At 59.9% G+C, this 17,363-nt stretch overlaps 2 protein-coding genes across 9 annotated transcripts; one reads left to right on the forward strand and one right to left on the reverse strand.

Moving 5' to 3' along the window:
• The first annotated feature begins 1,093 nt into the window (after positions 1-1,093).
• SLC39A13 (solute carrier family 39 member 13) lies at positions 1,094-8,533 on the forward strand. Of its 8 annotated transcripts, none has more exons than XM_035012808.1 (10): positions 1,094-1,151; positions 2,582-2,890; positions 4,470-4,583; positions 4,866-5,005; positions 5,393-5,497; positions 5,619-5,708; positions 6,473-6,523; positions 6,837-6,969; positions 7,140-7,239; positions 7,332-8,533. In XM_035012808.1, exons 2-10 carry the CDS (start codon positions 2,590-2,592, stop codon positions 7,405-7,407), a joined length of 1,110 nt encoding a protein of 369 aa, XP_034868699.1. In that variant the 5' UTR covers positions 1,094-1,151; positions 2,582-2,589; the 3' UTR covers positions 7,408-8,533. The 8 variants fall into 8 exon arrangements, with proteins under 8 accessions (XP_034868699.1, XP_034868700.1, XP_034868702.1 ...); XM_035012809.1 differs by having other exon boundaries at positions 4,881-5,005; XM_035012811.1 differs by having other exon boundaries at positions 6,837-6,965; positions 7,332-7,423.
• Positions 8,534-10,773: 2,240 nt separating this feature from the next.
• Positions 10,774-17,331, reverse strand: PSMC3 (proteasome 26S subunit, ATPase 3). The gene is made up of 12 exons (XM_035012817.1): positions 17,053-17,331; positions 16,527-16,610; positions 15,825-15,950; positions 15,293-15,397; positions 15,115-15,177; positions 14,713-14,850; positions 14,121-14,264; positions 13,851-13,999; positions 12,424-12,520; positions 12,051-12,196; positions 11,142-11,223; positions 10,774-10,960 (listed from the first exon to the last, which is right to left on the reverse strand). The coding sequence occupies exons 1-12, from the start codon at positions 17,125-17,127 to the stop codon at positions 10,850-10,852; spliced, it is 1,320 nt and encodes a 439-aa protein (XP_034868708.1). The 5' UTR covers positions 17,128-17,331; the 3' UTR covers positions 10,774-10,849.
• Positions 17,332-17,363: the final 32 nt, after the last annotated feature.

Genomic DNA, 17,363 nt, shown 5'->3' on the forward strand with positions numbered 1-17,363 from the left:
CCACGGGAGACACAGGAGGGTCAGAGGCTTGGAGACCCCCATCCCGAGGCGATCTCTGCCCGGGCCCCCACATGCCCCATCCTGAATATTACACAGTCTTGCCTGATTCCCAGAGAGAAAGACTCCCACCCCCTAGAAGTGACAGGTGCTATCACATGCTCTGGGTTCAGGGACACCCAGATGCAAACCTGGCTCTGGCATCTGTGTCATGTGTGGCCCTGGGCTAACAGTACACACCTCAGTGGAATCAAAGGACTCAGCGAGACAGTGCAAATGGAGGGAAGGGCACGTAGTAGTGTCCAGTAAATAATGCTATTGCTTGCTGCCCCAGGCTGGGGTCAGGCCTAGCTTCCTCCTGGAGGGGAAGCACAAGCGACAGCTCCCCCAGGTTTGGGGTTCCCAGCAGCAGTATCAAGACACCATGCATTGGACCCCAAAGGGTTACAAGCCCTGGAGACAAAGGCCTGAGGTTCCCAGTGAAAAACCAAAGCATAAAAATAATTCGATGAGTAAGAATAAAATTCCCTCTTCTGAGGTTCCCGGGGCCAGGCCCCTCCCTGCGGCAGGCACTTCCCCTTTCCCTTGTTCATGGAGGAGCCAGGCCGCTTTGACTCAGAGCTGGAGCGCCCGAGCCAGGAACCCACCCGACCCCGGCCGCGCTCCCGGCGGCGCCTGCTGGCAACCGAGCGCGCCCCCGTGCGGCCTCGGGCGGAACTGCGGCCCGAGAGAGGAAGCGGCGGCCAGACCCGCAAGCCCAGCCACCCAGCGGCTCGCGGTCCCTGCGGGGCCGCCGCCCCCGCCCTCCCCAGCGGGGCTGAGCGCCTTGCCCCTGGGGCTCCCACTTCCGCCCGGCCCGCCCCGCCGCCCCCCCCGCCACCGCGCCGTCCGCCCGGGCGGAAGTGCGCCGGCCTCCCGGGTCCCCCACGGCCGCGAGGCGGAAGCGCGCCGCAACCGCCGCTCCCCCCCCGGCCCCGCGGCGCGCCGCGCGTCAGGTTCCGGACAGGTCCCGTGTGACGTGGCCGCGCGCCGGGGGCGGCTCTGGGCTGGGGGGCCGGGAGGCCGAGCCGGGCGGGGCAGACCCGGGGCGGGGCGCGGCGCCGCTGCTGGATGGCCGGGGCAGCCCGCAGCGCCGCCGCCGCCGCCGCTGCACGGTGAGTGACCGCCCGACCCTCGGGGGCCCTGCCGGCCCCGGGCTAGGCCCGGGCTTCTGGCCCCCCTTCTGGCCCAGAGCCGGGCACTTCGACTTCCTTGGGCTCCTCTTCTCCCCTGTCGCCCCGCACGTCGCTGCCCATCGCTCCCTCGCTTCCCTCCTCCGCGTCCGTCTCCCACCCTCTCTGGCTCTCTCACTCCTGACTTTGTCTTGCTTTCTCCTTTCCCTCTCCTCTCTCACTCTCCGTACCCCGCTCCCCTCGCCCCAGACCGCGGTCCCCGCACCTCTGCGTCTCCCGCCTTGGCCTCCCAAGTCTGGCCTGGCCCAGTCCTGCCTTTGGTCCCCAGGGAGCCCCGGCGGGGTTCGTCAGGGTCTCCCGTAAAGGCCCGGAGCTCCTGGACGCGGGCATCTTTTCCACCCTCCCACCTCCATCAGGGGGTGAGGAAACTGAGGCAGGGACATCGCTGGCTCAAGGTCACGGCCAGATGAGGCAGGGCAGACCCCATTTAAACCTCACGCCCGAGTTTCCAGATTGAACTTCTCTGTTGGTTGACTCACATCCACGTCCTGTGATCCAGCGTCTGGGAACCTTCCTTCCGGGGGTGTCCCAGGCTGCCTGCAGTATAAGGAGGGCTTTCCCGTGCCTCCTCCATTGCCAGGCACGGCCACCGGCCTTAGTGAGCTCCTCTCATTGTCACAGCCAGTGAGGGAGGCAGTTCTTCTCTCATCCCACAGACGAGGAAACCGAGGCCCAGAGAGGGGCTTCGGGGACTTGCCCGCATTCCAAACGCTGTAGGTGCAGAGCACAGAGTTCGGGGCCGGTCTCCAAAGCCTGTGCTCTGCACATCCGTGAGGCAGCTCCCGACTGAAGGATCCTTCTCTGCAGTTCCACCTCCTGTCTGTCTCCGCGCCCTGGGGACGGGGGGCTCACTGCCGAGGAAGAAGCTCTGATGGTTCTGCCCTAGCTCCGCTGCCTGCTTTCCGCACCTGCACCATCAGGTGTTGCCCATCAGGCCAGACAGTGGCCACCTCAGTCCCCGGGGTGTCCTCGCTGGAGCACGTCCTGGCCGCAGAGCCTCTCCTGGCAGCTGGAGACACCCGACTGGGCTGGGCCTGCCGGTGGCTGAAGGGAACCCAGCCAGCGCCTCACCCCGTCATTAGGGAAAGTTTAGCTCCAGGCAGACACGCTGACACACAGTCTGGAGCAGGCTCGGGAGGAAAAAATGTGTGGTCCTCAGGAGTGGGGTGTGGAATAGCAGAGCCCCTTTGCTCTGTGCACCCATCACTGGGGTCCTCAGAGGCCCAGGGCAAGGCCGGTGGGAGAGCGGATGCCATGGCCGCTTGTCTGGGGGGAGGGTTAGGATGCCACGTTTGCTAAGCAGGTGTGCGGCCAAGGGTGGCAGCTCACGTAAGAGGCTTTGTGTTTTTCAGCACGTGGCATGCCTGGATGTCCCTGTCCTGGCTGTGGCATGGCGGGCCAAAGGCTCCTCTTCTTCACCGCGCTTGTCCTAGAGCTCCTGGGAGGGGCTGGGGGTTCCCAGCCGGCCCTCCGGAGCCGGGGGCCCGCAGCTGCCTGTCGCCTGGACAACAAGGAAAGCGAATCCTGGGGGGCCCTGCTGAGCGGAGAGAGGCTGGACACCTGGATCTGCTCCCTCCTGGGCTCACTCATGGTGGGGCTCAGCGGAGTCTTCCCACTGCTCGTGATCCCCCTGGAGATGGGGACCATGCTGCGCTCAGAAGGTAGGTGACCCTCCTCTGGCGCCCGGGGCCCTGGGAGAGTGGGGTCCCACGTCTGTCTGGGGTGGAGGGCAGGGACGGAACACATAACTTCTCACCCTGTGAGACCAGGGTGCGCCAGGCTCATTTGTTCGTTCACGTGTGCATTTGTTTATTCTGAAAGAATAAAAGCCAGCAAACGTTGACTGAGAAACTATATTGTGGTTGGAAACGTGGGTGCCAGGCCGCTTGGGTTCCACGCCTGGCTCTGCCACTCACCAGCTGGTGGCCTGGGGCAAGTTACTTAACTTTAGGCTCCGAGCCTAAATACTGGGGATGGTACTCGTATCTGCCTCGTAAGTGCTGCTGTGAAGAGGAGAGCAGCTCAAACGGGCGGAGCACTCAGAAGGGGGCCTGGTGCTGGGGGCGGGGGTGCAGAAAAGCCCCCCCACCCAGGGCCCCTGGGTCAGCCGGGGCGGAGGCTCCCCTTTGGCGCCGCACACGCAGCTGTGCACTGTCGACGCACGGATGACACGTCATAACTTGTAATGAAAACTACAGAAGACTGGGTGGGTAGCTGCTGAAAGTGCAGGTGCCTGCTGCCCGTCCCCGGAGTGCGCCGTCGCAGGCCTGGCCCCGGGCTCCAGGAATCTGTTCGGAATGCGTGCTCCAGGCCTTTCTGCCGCCTGCGGGGCCCGGGAACTCTTCGTCCAGCAGATGGTTATGAGCACATCTGTGGTCCACGCCGGGCTGAGGGCTGGCGCCACAGCTGCGAAGAGAGCCCTCGTGGGGCCCTGCTGCCTTGGCCTGTGCAGCATCTCGCCCCTCTTAGAGGGTCCCTGCGAGGTCAGCCTCAGGGGGACTGGGATTTTTAGCTCCATTTCACAAATGGGGAAACAAAGGCACAGAGGAGTTCTTTGACCAGGCTGAGGTCACAGAGCCTGGAAGCGGCAGCTTCCCCTGGGATCCCACCTGACAACCCCCCCACCCCACCCCCGCCGCCAAGCGGCCTCTGCCCTCTGGGCCTGTTTCTCTATCAAACCAAGCGTTTGGAGACAGTCTTCGGGCACTTCCAACTCTCGATGCTGCAAGTCTGCAAAAGTCCTCAAATCTCTGCCACTTTTCTGAGAGTAACAGTGACTGAGAAGAGAGAAATTCCCACTTAAAGAGCGCTTGCTATGTGTATTGTCATTTAATTCCCACAAGGTTCCTATCAGATAACAATCATCCCCGGTTTACAGATGGGGAAACTGAGTCCCAGAAGTAACCTGCCCAGGGTCACCAGCTGGTGGGTTGGGGAGCTGGGACCCGTCGGGCTCCCACGCCCTGTCTCTTAACCATGAAGCCGTAGTGGTTCCACAGTCGTCCAGTGGGTCGTGATGGATTTCCTGCTAAGCACCCAGGCAGGGCTTGGCCTGGGGGGGGGGGGGGGGGGTTGGGGGGGACGATCCAGGAAGGGCAGCAGGCCAAGTCCAGCCTTCTGGAAGCTTGCAGTCTGGTTGGAAAAACGCAGCGCCCAGCAAGCTGGGTGGGGCAGCGGTCTGGCCGGGGGCTCTGATAGGCCAGCCCCCAAGCCCCGCATCTCCGCATCTCTGTCCTGTAGCTGGGGCCCGCCGCCTGAAGCAGCTGCTCAGCTTTGCCCTGGGGGGACTTTTGGGCAATGTGTTTCTCCACCTGCTGCCCGAGGCATGGGCCTACACATGCAGTGCCAGCCCTGGTGAGTGAGGCCACAGTCGGGGGGCTGGAGGGCAGAGGGAGCTGGTGCCCACGCCCAAGGTTTGCCTAGGCCTTGCCTGCTCTGCCAGAATGACTGGGAGAGGGGATCTGGGCATCTGGCAGGGAACTCGTCCTGCTTCAGCACCCTGGCCCCTGGGGCAGTCCCTGAGGCCCAGCTTCCCCACCAGCCAGTCCTGTCCCGCTTCGCCTGTCACTGCCCCTGACGAGGTCCCATTCCAAATGGTCCCCGCTTCTGTGGCCCTGGCTTGGCCTGGCCTGTCAGTGCTGCCCCCTGCAGGTGGTGAGGGGCAGAGCCTGCAGCAGCAACAGCAGCTGGGACTGTGGGTCATTGCTGGCTTCCTCACTTTTCTGGCGTTGGAGAAGATGTTGCAGGACAGCAAGGAGAAGGAGGGGACCAGCCAGGTGAGCCCCAAGCCCCGGGGCCTGGACAGGTCAGCCTCTGTGATGTGGTGCCAGGGCCTGGTGGTGCAGGTTCTGAGTTGAGCCCCGAAAAGAGGGTCTCTTGGCCATTCTCTCGGGGCTCTGGGAGGCTGGGCCAGCTGGGAAGATCCGGGGAGTGACGACGTGGGCCCCTGCTGTGGCTTGTTCTCTTAGACTGGGAGTGACAGCGGCATGGAAGGTGGTCAGTGGAGCCTGCGGGCACACAGCTGACTGAGCAGCAGAGAAGTCTAGCTAGACCAAAGGGCTGTTCCTGCCTCCGTGTCTCCATCTCTCATTCCCCTCCCATGTCTACCCTGGCCGAGTGGGGGAACATCTAATGTCCCCTCTCCCTCATTCTCCTGGCCCTAGGCCCCCAGCAAAGACCCCGCTGCCGCTGCCGCGCTCAGTGGAGGCCACTATCTGGCCCAGCCGGCTGCAGAGCCCGGCGTGAGTGCTGTGGTCCGGACCATCAAAGTGAGTGGCCCACTCAGGGCCCCCTCCTCCTGCAGCTGTCCGCCCCCCCGACCCCCCAACTGGCAGGCCCAGCCAAACCCTGCCCGCCTGGCTCAGCCTGGCTTCCTCTCCCCTCACTCAGGTCAGTGGCTATCTCAACCTGCTGGCCAACACCATAGACAACTTCACACACGGGCTGGCTGTAGCTGCCAGCTTCCTTGTGAGCAAGAAGGTGAGTGGGGGGTTGGGCCAGGTGGGCCCCAGGCCTTTCTGGAGGGAGTGATGGTGCCTGTGTTGACCATTTGGCTCTGCCTCCAAAATAGGTCTCCAGTCTGTGCACTTCCCACTCTCTCCATCACCAACACCCTCATCTGAGCCCTGAGGGCTCCTGCACGTGGCCGCCTTTTGTCCGAGCCACTGGTCTGTTCTTACTGTGAACACTCCTTGTTGGGATTGCATACCTCTGCCAGGCTGCTAGGCTTGGGCCCTGCCCGCTTCTAGATGCTTCTCACCCACTTCTTCCCTCGGCCCTCTCTGACATTAGTGGTCTGCCTACTCTTGAGCTGGCCTAGCTCTTTCCCCTCTCCTGGCCTCCACCACACACTACTCTATCTGCCTGGAATGTTCTTCCTCCCACTCTTTGAAATCCTGGCTCCTTATCCTTCAGGCCTCAGCTGACATGCACTTCCCCAAAGAGGCCTCTGCTGGCCCCTCATCTAAATGAGGCCCCCGTCATTCATGCCCATGCCACCTGGTCCATCTCTTCCCCCACAGCACCTGTCATTGTGTAATCTTGTGGTTCTTTGTGTGTTCATTCAGTCCTCGCCTCCCTCTCCAGACTGTTAGCTCTGTGAAGACAGGTTCCTTGTCTGCTGTATTTCTAGTAGCCACATGGCGTCCAGCCAGAGCACCCAGCAGAGTAAATATTTGTAAACTGAGTGGACAAGTGGGTGCCTGGCCCTTGGCCCAGAACCCCACAGACTCCCTTCCCTGCAGATTGGGCTCCTGACCACCATGGCCATCCTTCTGCATGAGATCCCCCACGAGGTGTGTGCCAGAGGGTTTCCATGGCAGCAGTGTGGGTGTGGGACTTCGGAGAGGGATTTGGGGTGGGAAGCCCAGAAGCAGCAGGCTTGGGGACGAGGCTTTGGAGGCCTGGAGCTGCTCGGCCCACCAGGCTGCGGCCGCCATCTCAGCTGTGCTCCAGCCTCCGGGTGGGGGTGGGGGTGGTGGTGAATGGGGTCCCAGCCTCGGCGGTGCGGCCTGGGGGGCCCAGCAGCAGGGCCGGTGCAGGGGGCTCGGTGTGCAGGTCCGTAGCCGTCCCCCGGGGACCAGAGTGATCATCTGGACCTCTCCTCAGGTGGGCGACTTTGCCATCCTGCTCCGGGCCGGCTTTGACCGATGGAGCGCAGCCAAGCTGCAGCTCTCGACGGCGCTGGGGGGCCTGCTGGGCGCCTGCTTCGCCATCTGTACGCAGTCCCCCAAGGGAGTAGGTACGGGCGTGGTGGGTGGTGGTGGTCCGCGGAGGGGCCCCAGCCAGAGGGCACAGCTGCCCCGGCCCCTGTCCCGGCCAGGATCTGCCCCAAGTGTCCCCTGTGGGAGCGGGTGCTGCACATGGCTTGCCTGGGCCCCCAGCCGGTCGGGACTTCTGCTCCCGCTGCAGAGGAGACCGTGGCCTGGATCCTGCCCTTCACCTCTGGCGGCTTCCTCTACATCGCCCTGGTGAACGTGCTGCCCGACCTCCTGGAGGAAGATGACCCGTGGTGAGTGCCCGTCACCATCGCGCCCGGGGGGTGGGCTTCTGGGCTCTGGCCCGCCCTCAGCGCCTCTCTGAGCCCGGCCCCTCTCCCCACAGGCGCTCCCTGCAGCAAGTCCTGCTGCTCTGCACAGGCATCGTGGTGATGGTGCTCTTCTCGCTCTTCGCGGGGTGACCGCCCCTGACGGCCCCCCCCACCGCCCCCAGCAATAAGAGACTTGGATTCAGTCTGTGACCGTGTGTGAGGCACAGGGCGAGTGCCTGAGAGCACCCCTCTGACCAGATTAGAGGACGGGTGTGTGTGTGTGTGTGTGTGTGTGCACAGAGGTACGCGTGAGACCGACACTGTGATCGTGCGCTGGGCCCAGGGCCCGATGCCCGCACCCAGCCACGCTGTGGTCTTGTCTCCTTACCCCCGCCATCCGGCACTTCCCGCGGCGAGCACTGAGGAATAGCAGCCCTGCTCCCAAGCGGAGGCCTCTCCCACCAAGCCCACAGGGGGAGTGAGAAGAGCCCCAGGAGCCCAGGGCTTCGGGGAGCCCAAAGCTGTCTCCCTCTGGGGCCTTGGGGTTCCTGGCCTTCTGCTCAGGCACCTAGCCCCGGGCAGCCTGAGCGCTGAGGCTGGGGAGCTTTCTCTGCTGTGTCCGTTGTCCTGGCCTTTCCTTTGTCAGTTCTAAGGCCAAAGAAAGGAGAGGCAGGTGCTCGCGTTGCCCCTCGCCGCCGCACTCAGCACTGACAGTCCCACCCAGCCCGGGATGGAGCCGGGGGTGCTTCCCAAGACCTTCTCCTCGTGGCTGCCAGCCCTGGGCCAGCTCCTGTGCCCCCAGGAAATGCTCCCTGGCAGCGCCTGCAGCTTTTGCCACCTCCTGCTGCCAAGCAGCAGCCTGCAGGGCGGGGAGCGGCCCTGGGCCAGAGAGGCCTGCTGGTCCAGCTCAGGGACGCTCACGCGGGTCCAGGCGGAGATACCCTGGAGGCAGGAACAGTGGGCTGTGGCCGCCCCTCCCTGCCCAGGCCCTTTTTCCTGTCCCACCGTGGCCGTGGCCGAGGGTAGGTTGGGGGGTGGTGAGGGCTCCGCCTTGTCGGCATGCAGGAATGTGCTCTGGGAGAACGCTGAAGCCCTAATCCCCGGCTATTTCCCTTGGCTGACACCCAGGCACTGAGCTGGCCCGCTCCACAGCCAGGCTCAGCCCTGCTGCTCGACCACGGACGTTCTGAGAAGCGGCCGTCAAGAGGGTCTGAATGGGTTTACAGCAGTTGGGCTGTGGTTCGTTTTTTTCTGTAAATAACTATAGATAAGATATGAATAAATATTATATACAAACTGGCTGCCTCTCTCCTGTACACCAGTCCATGGTCAAGCCGGGCTTTCCTGGACGCCCCTTGCTCCAGCCAGGCTGGTGGCTTTGTGCCCCCCCCCCCCCCAGGTCAGCAGGCCACCCTGCCCACCTTGGCATCCCCAGCCCCGCTCCAGCTCTTCTGCTTCGTGCCCCTCTCTGAACGGTTACCCTCGCAGCGTTTCTCAGGACAGGGCACAGCCGTTCACGCTCTGCCCGGCCTGTTGGCTCTGGAGCCCAAAGCCGCAAGCCTGGCACCGCGCCACTGTAGCCGACAGCAACCCCAGGGTGGCTGTCCTCGTTTTATGGACCTAAGAGCCAGGGGCTTCTCCCCAGCCTGTCCCCTGAGTAAACGGAGGAAGGGAGCTCCATCCACAGTCATCTCCAGCTTTGCTTCAGTAAGATTAGAAAGATCATGAGGTCCTTCACAGATTCTCACTTCCTCTGAGTGTAAAGGCGGCCTCAGGCGCCGGGGGGTGCTGCTTCCTCACAGCGCACGCCCGGGAAGGCAGGAAGGGGAGAGCGGAGTCCCACTGTGCTCCCCGAGCCATGCGGGTCGGCTTTCAGGAGCCCCTGGCTGAGAACTGCCCCGTCTGTCCGTCCTGGAGGCCGCTCCGGGCTGAAGCCCCAGGCAGCGGCATCCTCAGCGGGGAGTGCCTGGCTCTGACCTGGTGGCTTGTCCGCAGAAAGGGAGCCGCCCCAGCCGGCTGTGACAGTCCAGGGCCCGGGGAAGGAAGGAATCCGGGACTGTCCCGCCCCCACCCCCTCCTTAGCGGCACTGGGGCTCCCACCCACGTTGAGCCCTTCCAGGTGACAGGTACACGTGCAATCACAAGACTCAGCCTGCCCGGGGGAGGCAGTGAGGCCCCCGTTCACGAATGAGGAAGTTGGGGGAGCACGGGTTCACTGCTGTGCCACGGTCAGGAGGTGAATGCCCTGACTGGTCAGGAGAGGGACCAGAGAATGCAGAAGCAATGGCGAGCAGAGTCTGTCCCTGGCCGAGTCTGTCCCCGAACAGGGGACAGTAACCACAAGCCCTCGGAGGCTTTACTGGGAGCGCCTTGGGCAAGGGGTGGAAGTCAATGGGATTGCCAAGGGGATCACCCCTGCGAGCACTGGCACACTCTAGAAGGCGGCCTGGAGGCGACGGGAGTCCAGCGTCGGGAAGCTAGCCAGGAGCCGAGCCCTCCAGATGAGCTGGCTCTGTCGGTAGCTCACTGTGGGCCCGTCCAATCAGGGAGAGGGCGGAAAAGGAGTGTGGAGGGGCTTTTGCTAGGGGGCAGGTAAGAGCTGACAGGATTCTGGAGACGCTCTTACTCTGGAAGGCATTCCGGGGCCCCCGAAAGCTGCTGCTAAGAGCACAGGGGAAAGCAGACGTGCTTTACTGTCCTGGGTTTAAATCCCAGCTATGCCACCTAAGAGCAATCCTGGCCCAGCTGCTCACACGCATCTAGGAAATGGGACTACCCCACTGGGGGCTACTGGAAGAACTAGATCCAGTTATGCACAAGATCCGCTGGGCACAGGGCCCACAACAGGCCCTCAGTGAACCACACGAGGCCAGCTACAATGCAGGGGAGCTGGAAGGTTGGACGGACAGAGGACCAACGAGATCTTCGAGGAAACGGGATAGGACGTGGGACCTGATGGGGAGCGGGGCTGACGGCGGAACTGGGGGGTGGGGGAGAACACACTGTGACCAAAGGTTAGGCCTAGAAGGGCTCTCAGTGCTCTTGCTCAAGGTTCATTTCTCAGCAGGAGGAAATGAGCCAAGAGAGCTAATGGGGACACGTGGAGAAACAGGAGGCTCAGGGGCCAGGAAACGGGAGGAATTTCAAGGAGCAGAGACACAGAGTCTGGCTTTACAGGGAAGCAAGGATGAGGGACCAAAATGCCAAAGGGGAAAGGCTGGCTTCTATTCAGGGCCTTGGTTCTGGAGCTGCAGGGCCCTGACTCTAAAGTGGAGGGGTGGGGCAGGGAGCAGGAAAGGGGGTGGGAGGGGCACGGTGGGGGGTGGGGGGGGCGGAAGACCCCAGGCAGCAGCCGTAGCGCGCACCCATCCTTCCCGGAGGGCCTCGCCTGACGACTGCTTTGAGGCCCACAGTGGTTTCAGGGGTTCCAGGCAGCAGCACGTGCGGAGGGAGCCTCCTGCAGAGGCCCCACTCTTCCTTCCAGCCAAGCCCCGGGAAAGGTGCAACAGACAGGTGGCAGGGACCTGCAACCATCTTTTATTATGGATTTTAACCAGCACCAGACCAGGGAGCAGGTGTGGCGGGCAACCTCCTAGGCGTAGTACTGCAGGTTGGCTTTCTTCTTGGCCTGCACCTCCAGGATGCCCTCCATGTAGTCCTCATGCGTGAGTTCCGTGGCACCCCTGCGCAGTGCGATCATGCCCTGCACCCAGGACAGACAGGCTCTAGGGTGCCTTCCCGCACCCCTGGCCCGGCTCCTAGAGGCCTCGGCCTTCTGAGCCTCTCCCCCGCCCAGCAGTCTCCACCAGCCAAATGCCCCATCCTGTTTAGGGAAGGGGGGCAAGAAGGCATGAAGTAACCCACTCCCCCACGCCACCACTCACCGCCTCCACACACACGGCCTTGCACTGGGCCCCGTTGAAGTCATCCGTACAGCGGGCCAGCTCCTCGTAGTTCACATCGGGACTGGGGGGCCGGGGGGAGAGGGGGACAGACACCACAGGACTCAGTTTTACTTATGGTTATGGGGAGGGGCAGGAGAGGATATCCTCCCATACTCCCCATCAGGCAGCGAGGTCCACTCGTCCTGGGACGTCGGCAAATCCCTCCCTTCCCCGCTGTGCCTGTTCTCTTCTCAGTATGAGTTACAGAACAGAGGGCAGGTAAGTCAAAGCAGAGAACAGGTTATTTCTGTGTCTTTTGAGCTCTAGCCTTCTAGAAATCTGCACCTGTGATTCCAGGGACTGATTCAGCCTGGGGCAGGGGAGCAAGAGGATGGCTGTCTCCCTGAGGAAGTCCTGCATCAGCACAGTGCTGCCTTGGTCTCTTGTGCCGAGCCCTTCCCCAGACGCACCACAACCCCATGAGGTCAGTGCCATTACCCCCAAGCACCAGACAAGGAAACTCAGGCTTCGATGGGTAATACCACCTGCTGGAGATCACACAGATCTGAATCCAAGTCCACTTGGCCCCTGGCTGGATTCCCCAGAGCCATGCTGGGGGAGTCAAGGAAACTGAGGGCCTCCAGCCTGTGCACCTTCAGACCACGGGGTAGGAAGAGGCAGGGTGATTCTAAGGAGCAGAGCACCCAGAATCAGGGCCTAGACCCAAGCAAGATTCTATCTCAGGCTTGTGGGGAGAAACGGAGGCTGGCATGTGGAAGAGTTCTGTGTGAAGAGGGAGGGGAGGAGGAGTGGGCGGAGACCTGGGGACACTCAGTACGAGAAAGACAAGAGAGACGGCTCTGCTGCTGCCCCTTCAGATCTCAGCGCCTTGCTCATGTCCTTGCTCACCTGACGTTCATCTTGCGGGAGTGGATCTGCATGATTCTGGCCCGGGCCTCCTCGTTGGGCATGGGGAATTCAATCTTCCGGTCCAGACGGCCTGAGCGGAGCAGTGCGGGGTCCAGGATGTCCACCCTGTTGGTGGCTGCAATCACCTGAGCAAGGGGAGAAGCAGCAACGTGAACTGAGGAAGATGGGGCTCCCAGACAGACAACAGTCAAGGCCATGCCAAGCAGAGAGGCAGAGAGGCAGCCCAGGGTCCACATCAAACAACGGTGTTAAAGACAATCTCAATTCTAATTCTAGCTGCACTAGCTGGGTGACCGAGAAGGTGCCCTGCCCTCTAAGCTCCATTTTCTTCATCTGTGATGACAATACTCACCTTTACTTGGGTGTTGGGCTGGAACCCATCCAGCTGGTTCAGAAGCTCCAACATTGTCCTCTGCACCTCCCGGTCTCCGGCCTTCTCACTGTCAAAGCTGGGGCACACAAGAGGCCCGACACACTGATGAGGCCACAACTTGGGCAGAGCCTTCCCCTCCTCCAGCCACCAGAAATCTAACCCAACTATCCAGGGCAGGGAAAGGTCACGCTCAACTTGCAGCCCCCAGCCCAGGACTGACACACAACAGGTGTCAGAGACTGGAGAAGCTCCTGGTATCAGCCAGGCTGAGGATAAAACAGTGAGCAAAACCAACCACTGCCTGGGCTATCCCCCAATGAATGTGCCACTGCAAACTGAGCTAAAGCTTAGAAATATGGGATCCAGACTTGGGAGTATAAAGGGGAGCCCAAACAGGCATCCCTGAGGAAGTATCTCTCACGGTGAGAACACACAGGCTAGGCAACCAACCACTAAAAAACAGGAAAAGTATATTCTAGAAAAGGAACAGGTGCAAACTCTCTCCCACCAGGGCCAGATGGACTTCGATCATAGAGCGGACCTATAAACCAAAGGGATGTTGGGGCATCTGGGTGGCACAGTCGGTTAAGCGTTCTACTCTTGGTTTCAGCTCACGTCATAATCTCAGGGTCGTGAGGTCAAGTCCCGCCTCCTGCTCTGCACTCAGGGGTGGAGTCTGCTTGGGATTCTTTCCCTCTTCCTCTCCTTCCCCCTCTGCCCCTCCCCCACCTCAAGTGCATGTGTTCAATTGCTCTCTCAAATAAATGGCCTTAATAAATAAATAAAAATCTTAAAAAAATTAACTAAATGGATGCTGGGAAGAGGTGGGGGCGGGGCCAGGTCCAGGATGAAGTGGAGGGGAACAGGGAAAGCCACACAGCAGACCAGGCAGGCCATGGTTAAGTCCAGCATTTATCCCAAGGAGCAATGGGGACCCACAAAGGGTTTCAAGTAGGATGTCTGTGTGAGGGAGTGTGGGTGTATGTGAGGGAAGCAAGCAGGTATGAAAGGAACATGCAGGTAGCCGTGAGGAGAATGGTCAGGGGAAAAAAGCAGCAAGGAAGCTAGTTCAAACAGAATTCAGGACGTAGAACCACAAGAGTAGAGTTGCCACTGTTCCAGGGGAAGGAGGGGACAGGGTGGGAAATAGTTGGAATTTAAAACAATCTCCTTGGTGGCACTCAGCACCACCCCCCTCTTTTTTTTAGGATTTTATTTATTTGACACAGAGAGACAGCGAGAGAGGGAACACAAGCGGGGAGAGTGGCAGAGGGAGAAGCAGGCTTCCCGCCGAGCAGGGAGCCCTATGTGGGACTCGATCCCAGGACCCTGGGATCCTGACCTGAGCCGAAGGCAGACGCTAAACGACTGAGCCACCCACGCACCCCCACTCAGCAACCCCTTACCGCTTAGTGCCAATGGCATCCAGCTCATCAATGAAGATAATGGATGGAGCTTTCTCCTTGGCCAGAGCAAAGGCATCCCGGACCAGCTTGGCACCATCCCCAATGAACATCTGCACCAGCTGGGGGCCAGCCAGCTTCAGGAAGGTAGCCTGTCGAAGGGGCACGGTGACAAGAGTCAGGCCAAAGGCACCAAGAGAGGTCCCTCTGAGCCTGCTTGGCAGAGCTTTAGCTTCTATCCATTTCTTCCTCATTCCCTTCCAAAGCACTCACCTTGGTCTGTGCGGCACAGGCCCGGGCCAGCAGGGTCTTCCCTGTACCTGGGGGGCCATACATCAACACTCCTTTTGGAGGCTGGATCCCCAAGTTCTCAAACTTCTCCTTGTGGTTCATTGGCAGGACAATGGCCTCCACCAGCTGCCAGGAAGAAGTCCTGGGTGAGGAGAGTGAAGCCTGGAGGGATCCTACCGCCTGACACTTAATGACTTCAACCCCATCCCCAAACCTCCTAACGCCAATTCAGGGACATGGCCTCTCCTTCCCCTGCATCAGAAGGACACAGAATGCTCACTCCCACCAAGGCTGGCTACGGCCGCTCCAGGAACAGCAGGACATGGTAGAAAGGCACCAGGGTAAGAACCAGGAGCCTGAGTTCCAGTCCTGGCTCTGGTCCTAACCTTCTGTTACCCTCAAGACAAGTCATTTAATCTCTGGACCTCAGTCTCCTAAACTGTTACACAGCACCCTCCTTACCTCCCTGGAATGCTATGATAAGAGGCATGTTGGCAGTAAGTGCTCTGGTCAATGAAGCAAAAAAACACAAAAGGTGGGCAATGCTGCTATTAGCAGCCCGTGCCTCCCTCACCTCCTGAATCTGCTTGTCCAGGCCCCCGATGTCACTATATTGTTCTGTGGGCCTCTCATCCACCTCCATGGCCTTCACCCGAGAGTCATACTCTGTGGGCAGGGTCTCCAGGATCAGATAGGAATCTTTGTTCACACCCTGGGGACAGAGCACGAAGCCTTCAGATTTGTCCCAGCTCAAGACCTAACTAACTGGCTGGGTGGCAGGTGTCTGTAAAGTGAAAGGAAAATACAGGACTACGGAAGACAAGAACCAAAGAGCAAGCTGATGAGCTCAGACTCCCCGGGCTGCTCTGCCAAGGTTCAGGGCCAACAGTGACCGGGGCCTGCGGCAGAGGCTCAGCTAGTCAGTGGGAGAAACCTCACTGGAAAAGCCCTGCCCAGGTTCAGGGACACCACTCACCACCAAATCTCCTGGCTTTAGCTTTTCAGCATCCACCAACCCAATCACAGGCAAGAAGTATGTCTGTAGGAAAAATTCTAGGTTGAATCTCAGTTACTGCCTTCAGTAATAAAGCTCCCTAGTCCTGTCCCACCTCCACGCCTCACCCTCCTTAGTTCTATCCTTGAGCTAGCCTCACCTGTCGTGTAGAGGTTTTGATCACTGCACATTTACCCTTCCTCTGGGAATCCAGGTCAATATTGGCACCATCCTCTTCTTGGTCATTGGGATCAACATCTAGAAGCTGGGAAGGGAAAAAGCTCAGGTCAAGAGGCCCTGCTCAGCCCCCTGAACTCCTCAGAGACTAGCACTTCCCAGGTGAAAACAATCCACCCCCTTCCTCAGACTAGCCCCAGTCTCAGCAAAGGTGTGGCTGATAAGCCAGGGGACTGATAAGATCCCTTTAGGTGTTGCTTTTCTGTCCCCCAAGAGCTCTCTACCCCCCAAGTAAAGAGGAAACATGTGTGGCTTCTGAGGCCTTTTCAGGGTGTCTAGGTGTGTATATATACCACCCTGGAAATGCCCACTAGGGAGGGGGCCCCAGGAGGTGTAGTTCTAACGTGCAACTTGGGCCTCAAAACTTTTCACCCACTCTTTTTCCAATGGCCCCATCGCAGGCTGCCTCCAAGCCCGGCTGACCCTTTTCTCTTCCCCTCCACATACACACACACCTCGATAACGTTGGACACAAGGTACGGCAGGGTCTTGTTCACTTTGATTTTCTCACTGTTCTCTTTGATCTTGTCCTTCATGGCTTGGAGTTCATGGGTAACTCGCAACACTTCACTCTTCATGATCTGGGATGAGGGCAAGTGGAAGCCAATGTTCAGCCTGGGCTCAGCTTATCCTAGGGCCCTGTAATTGGTGAGGCCCGGGCTGCCCAGGGGACCTTCCAACATCCATCCACTCAGCTCTAAAGCTCTCTGAAGGGTGAACCTGTGTCCACATCCAGCAGAGGGCAAAACAGGAAACCTCCTGAAGGTAGTTGTAGCAGAGGGAAAAGAGCAGGGCTCTGAATCAGGCAAATACAGGTTTTAGCTTCTGCTTCTTAATTAAGGGCTGGGTACTTCACCACAGTAAAAACCTGTTTACTCACCTGTAAAATGAGGACTTTCTGAAAGAAAGATTCTCAAGAGGAATATTTAAAGACCTGGCTGCAAAAGGCAGTCTGATGAATCCTTCTCTCAGGCCTGCCCTCCCACCACCCTGTCCCTCTTCGTGTCCCTTTTAAGGCTGTTTTCTTTTCACTTTTTCTAATCCGTGGGCCCTACGTCTTCCTGGAAAGGCCGAGAACAACGTGAAAGACGCTGCTGGGATCTCCAGGGCCTGCCCTGGGGGGGCTTTGCTGCCCGCCACCGGGGCTGTGAGCCCACCTTGATCTCACTGTCCAGCAGCCGTGTGCGCTGGATAATCTCTTCTGTGGACATCTTGAGCACCTCCTCCCCGATTCCATCTTGCTGTTAAAAAAAAAAAAAAAAAAAAAAAAATTTTTTTTTTTTTAAAGATTTTATTTATTTATTCATGAGAGACAGAGAGAGAGAGGCAGAGGGAGAAGCAGGCTCCCAAGGAGCAGGGAGCCCGATGCGGGACTCGATCCCAGGACCCTGAGATCATGACCTGAGCCGAAGGCAGACGCTTAACCATCTGAGCCACCCAGGCGCCCCCCAATTTTTTTTTTTTACTCAGGTCAAGGATTCCGCATCCTCAGCCCACCCACAGCCTCAGCTTCCCCGCCCATAAAACCAAAATGAAGGAGTCGAGACCCTTGCCCACATTCCAAGCGGCCCCGACCCCGGGACCAGGCCAGACCCTGACCCCCCCAACCACTTCCTACCCTCCCGCCAAAGGCGTCTTCCCGTTGGCCCCGGCTCCAAGACCCCCAACTCTCCCGGCGCACACCTCAGCCTCATCCCACACGGTCGCCATCTTCTCCTGCCGAGTCACTGGACTCTCGACTTTCGGCAGCAGATTCATATCCCGAAGGAGAAGACCGAAAATCAGACTGGACAGAAACTTCAGCCAGGATTAATACTATCTTTCTGAAGGCCTGCTCCTGCCTAGTGGCGGGCCTCTCTCTCCAATTCCTGACTCTTGACCGAATTAGTTCCGGCCGCTACCGCCATAACGAATCTGCTTCTCCGATTCAAAAGACCAAGCCCGGGACACAGGACCCGCTCCCCCCGCCGCTCCTGAAACGTTACCACCCTCGT

The sequence above is a fragment of the Mirounga leonina genome, unplaced genomic scaffold (genome assembly GCF_011800145.1).
Source record: "Mirounga leonina isolate KUSES-001 unplaced genomic scaffold, KU_Mleo_1.0 Mir_166, whole genome shotgun sequence".
Taxonomy (NCBI): domain Eukaryota; kingdom Metazoa; phylum Chordata; class Mammalia; order Carnivora; family Phocidae; genus Mirounga; species Mirounga leonina.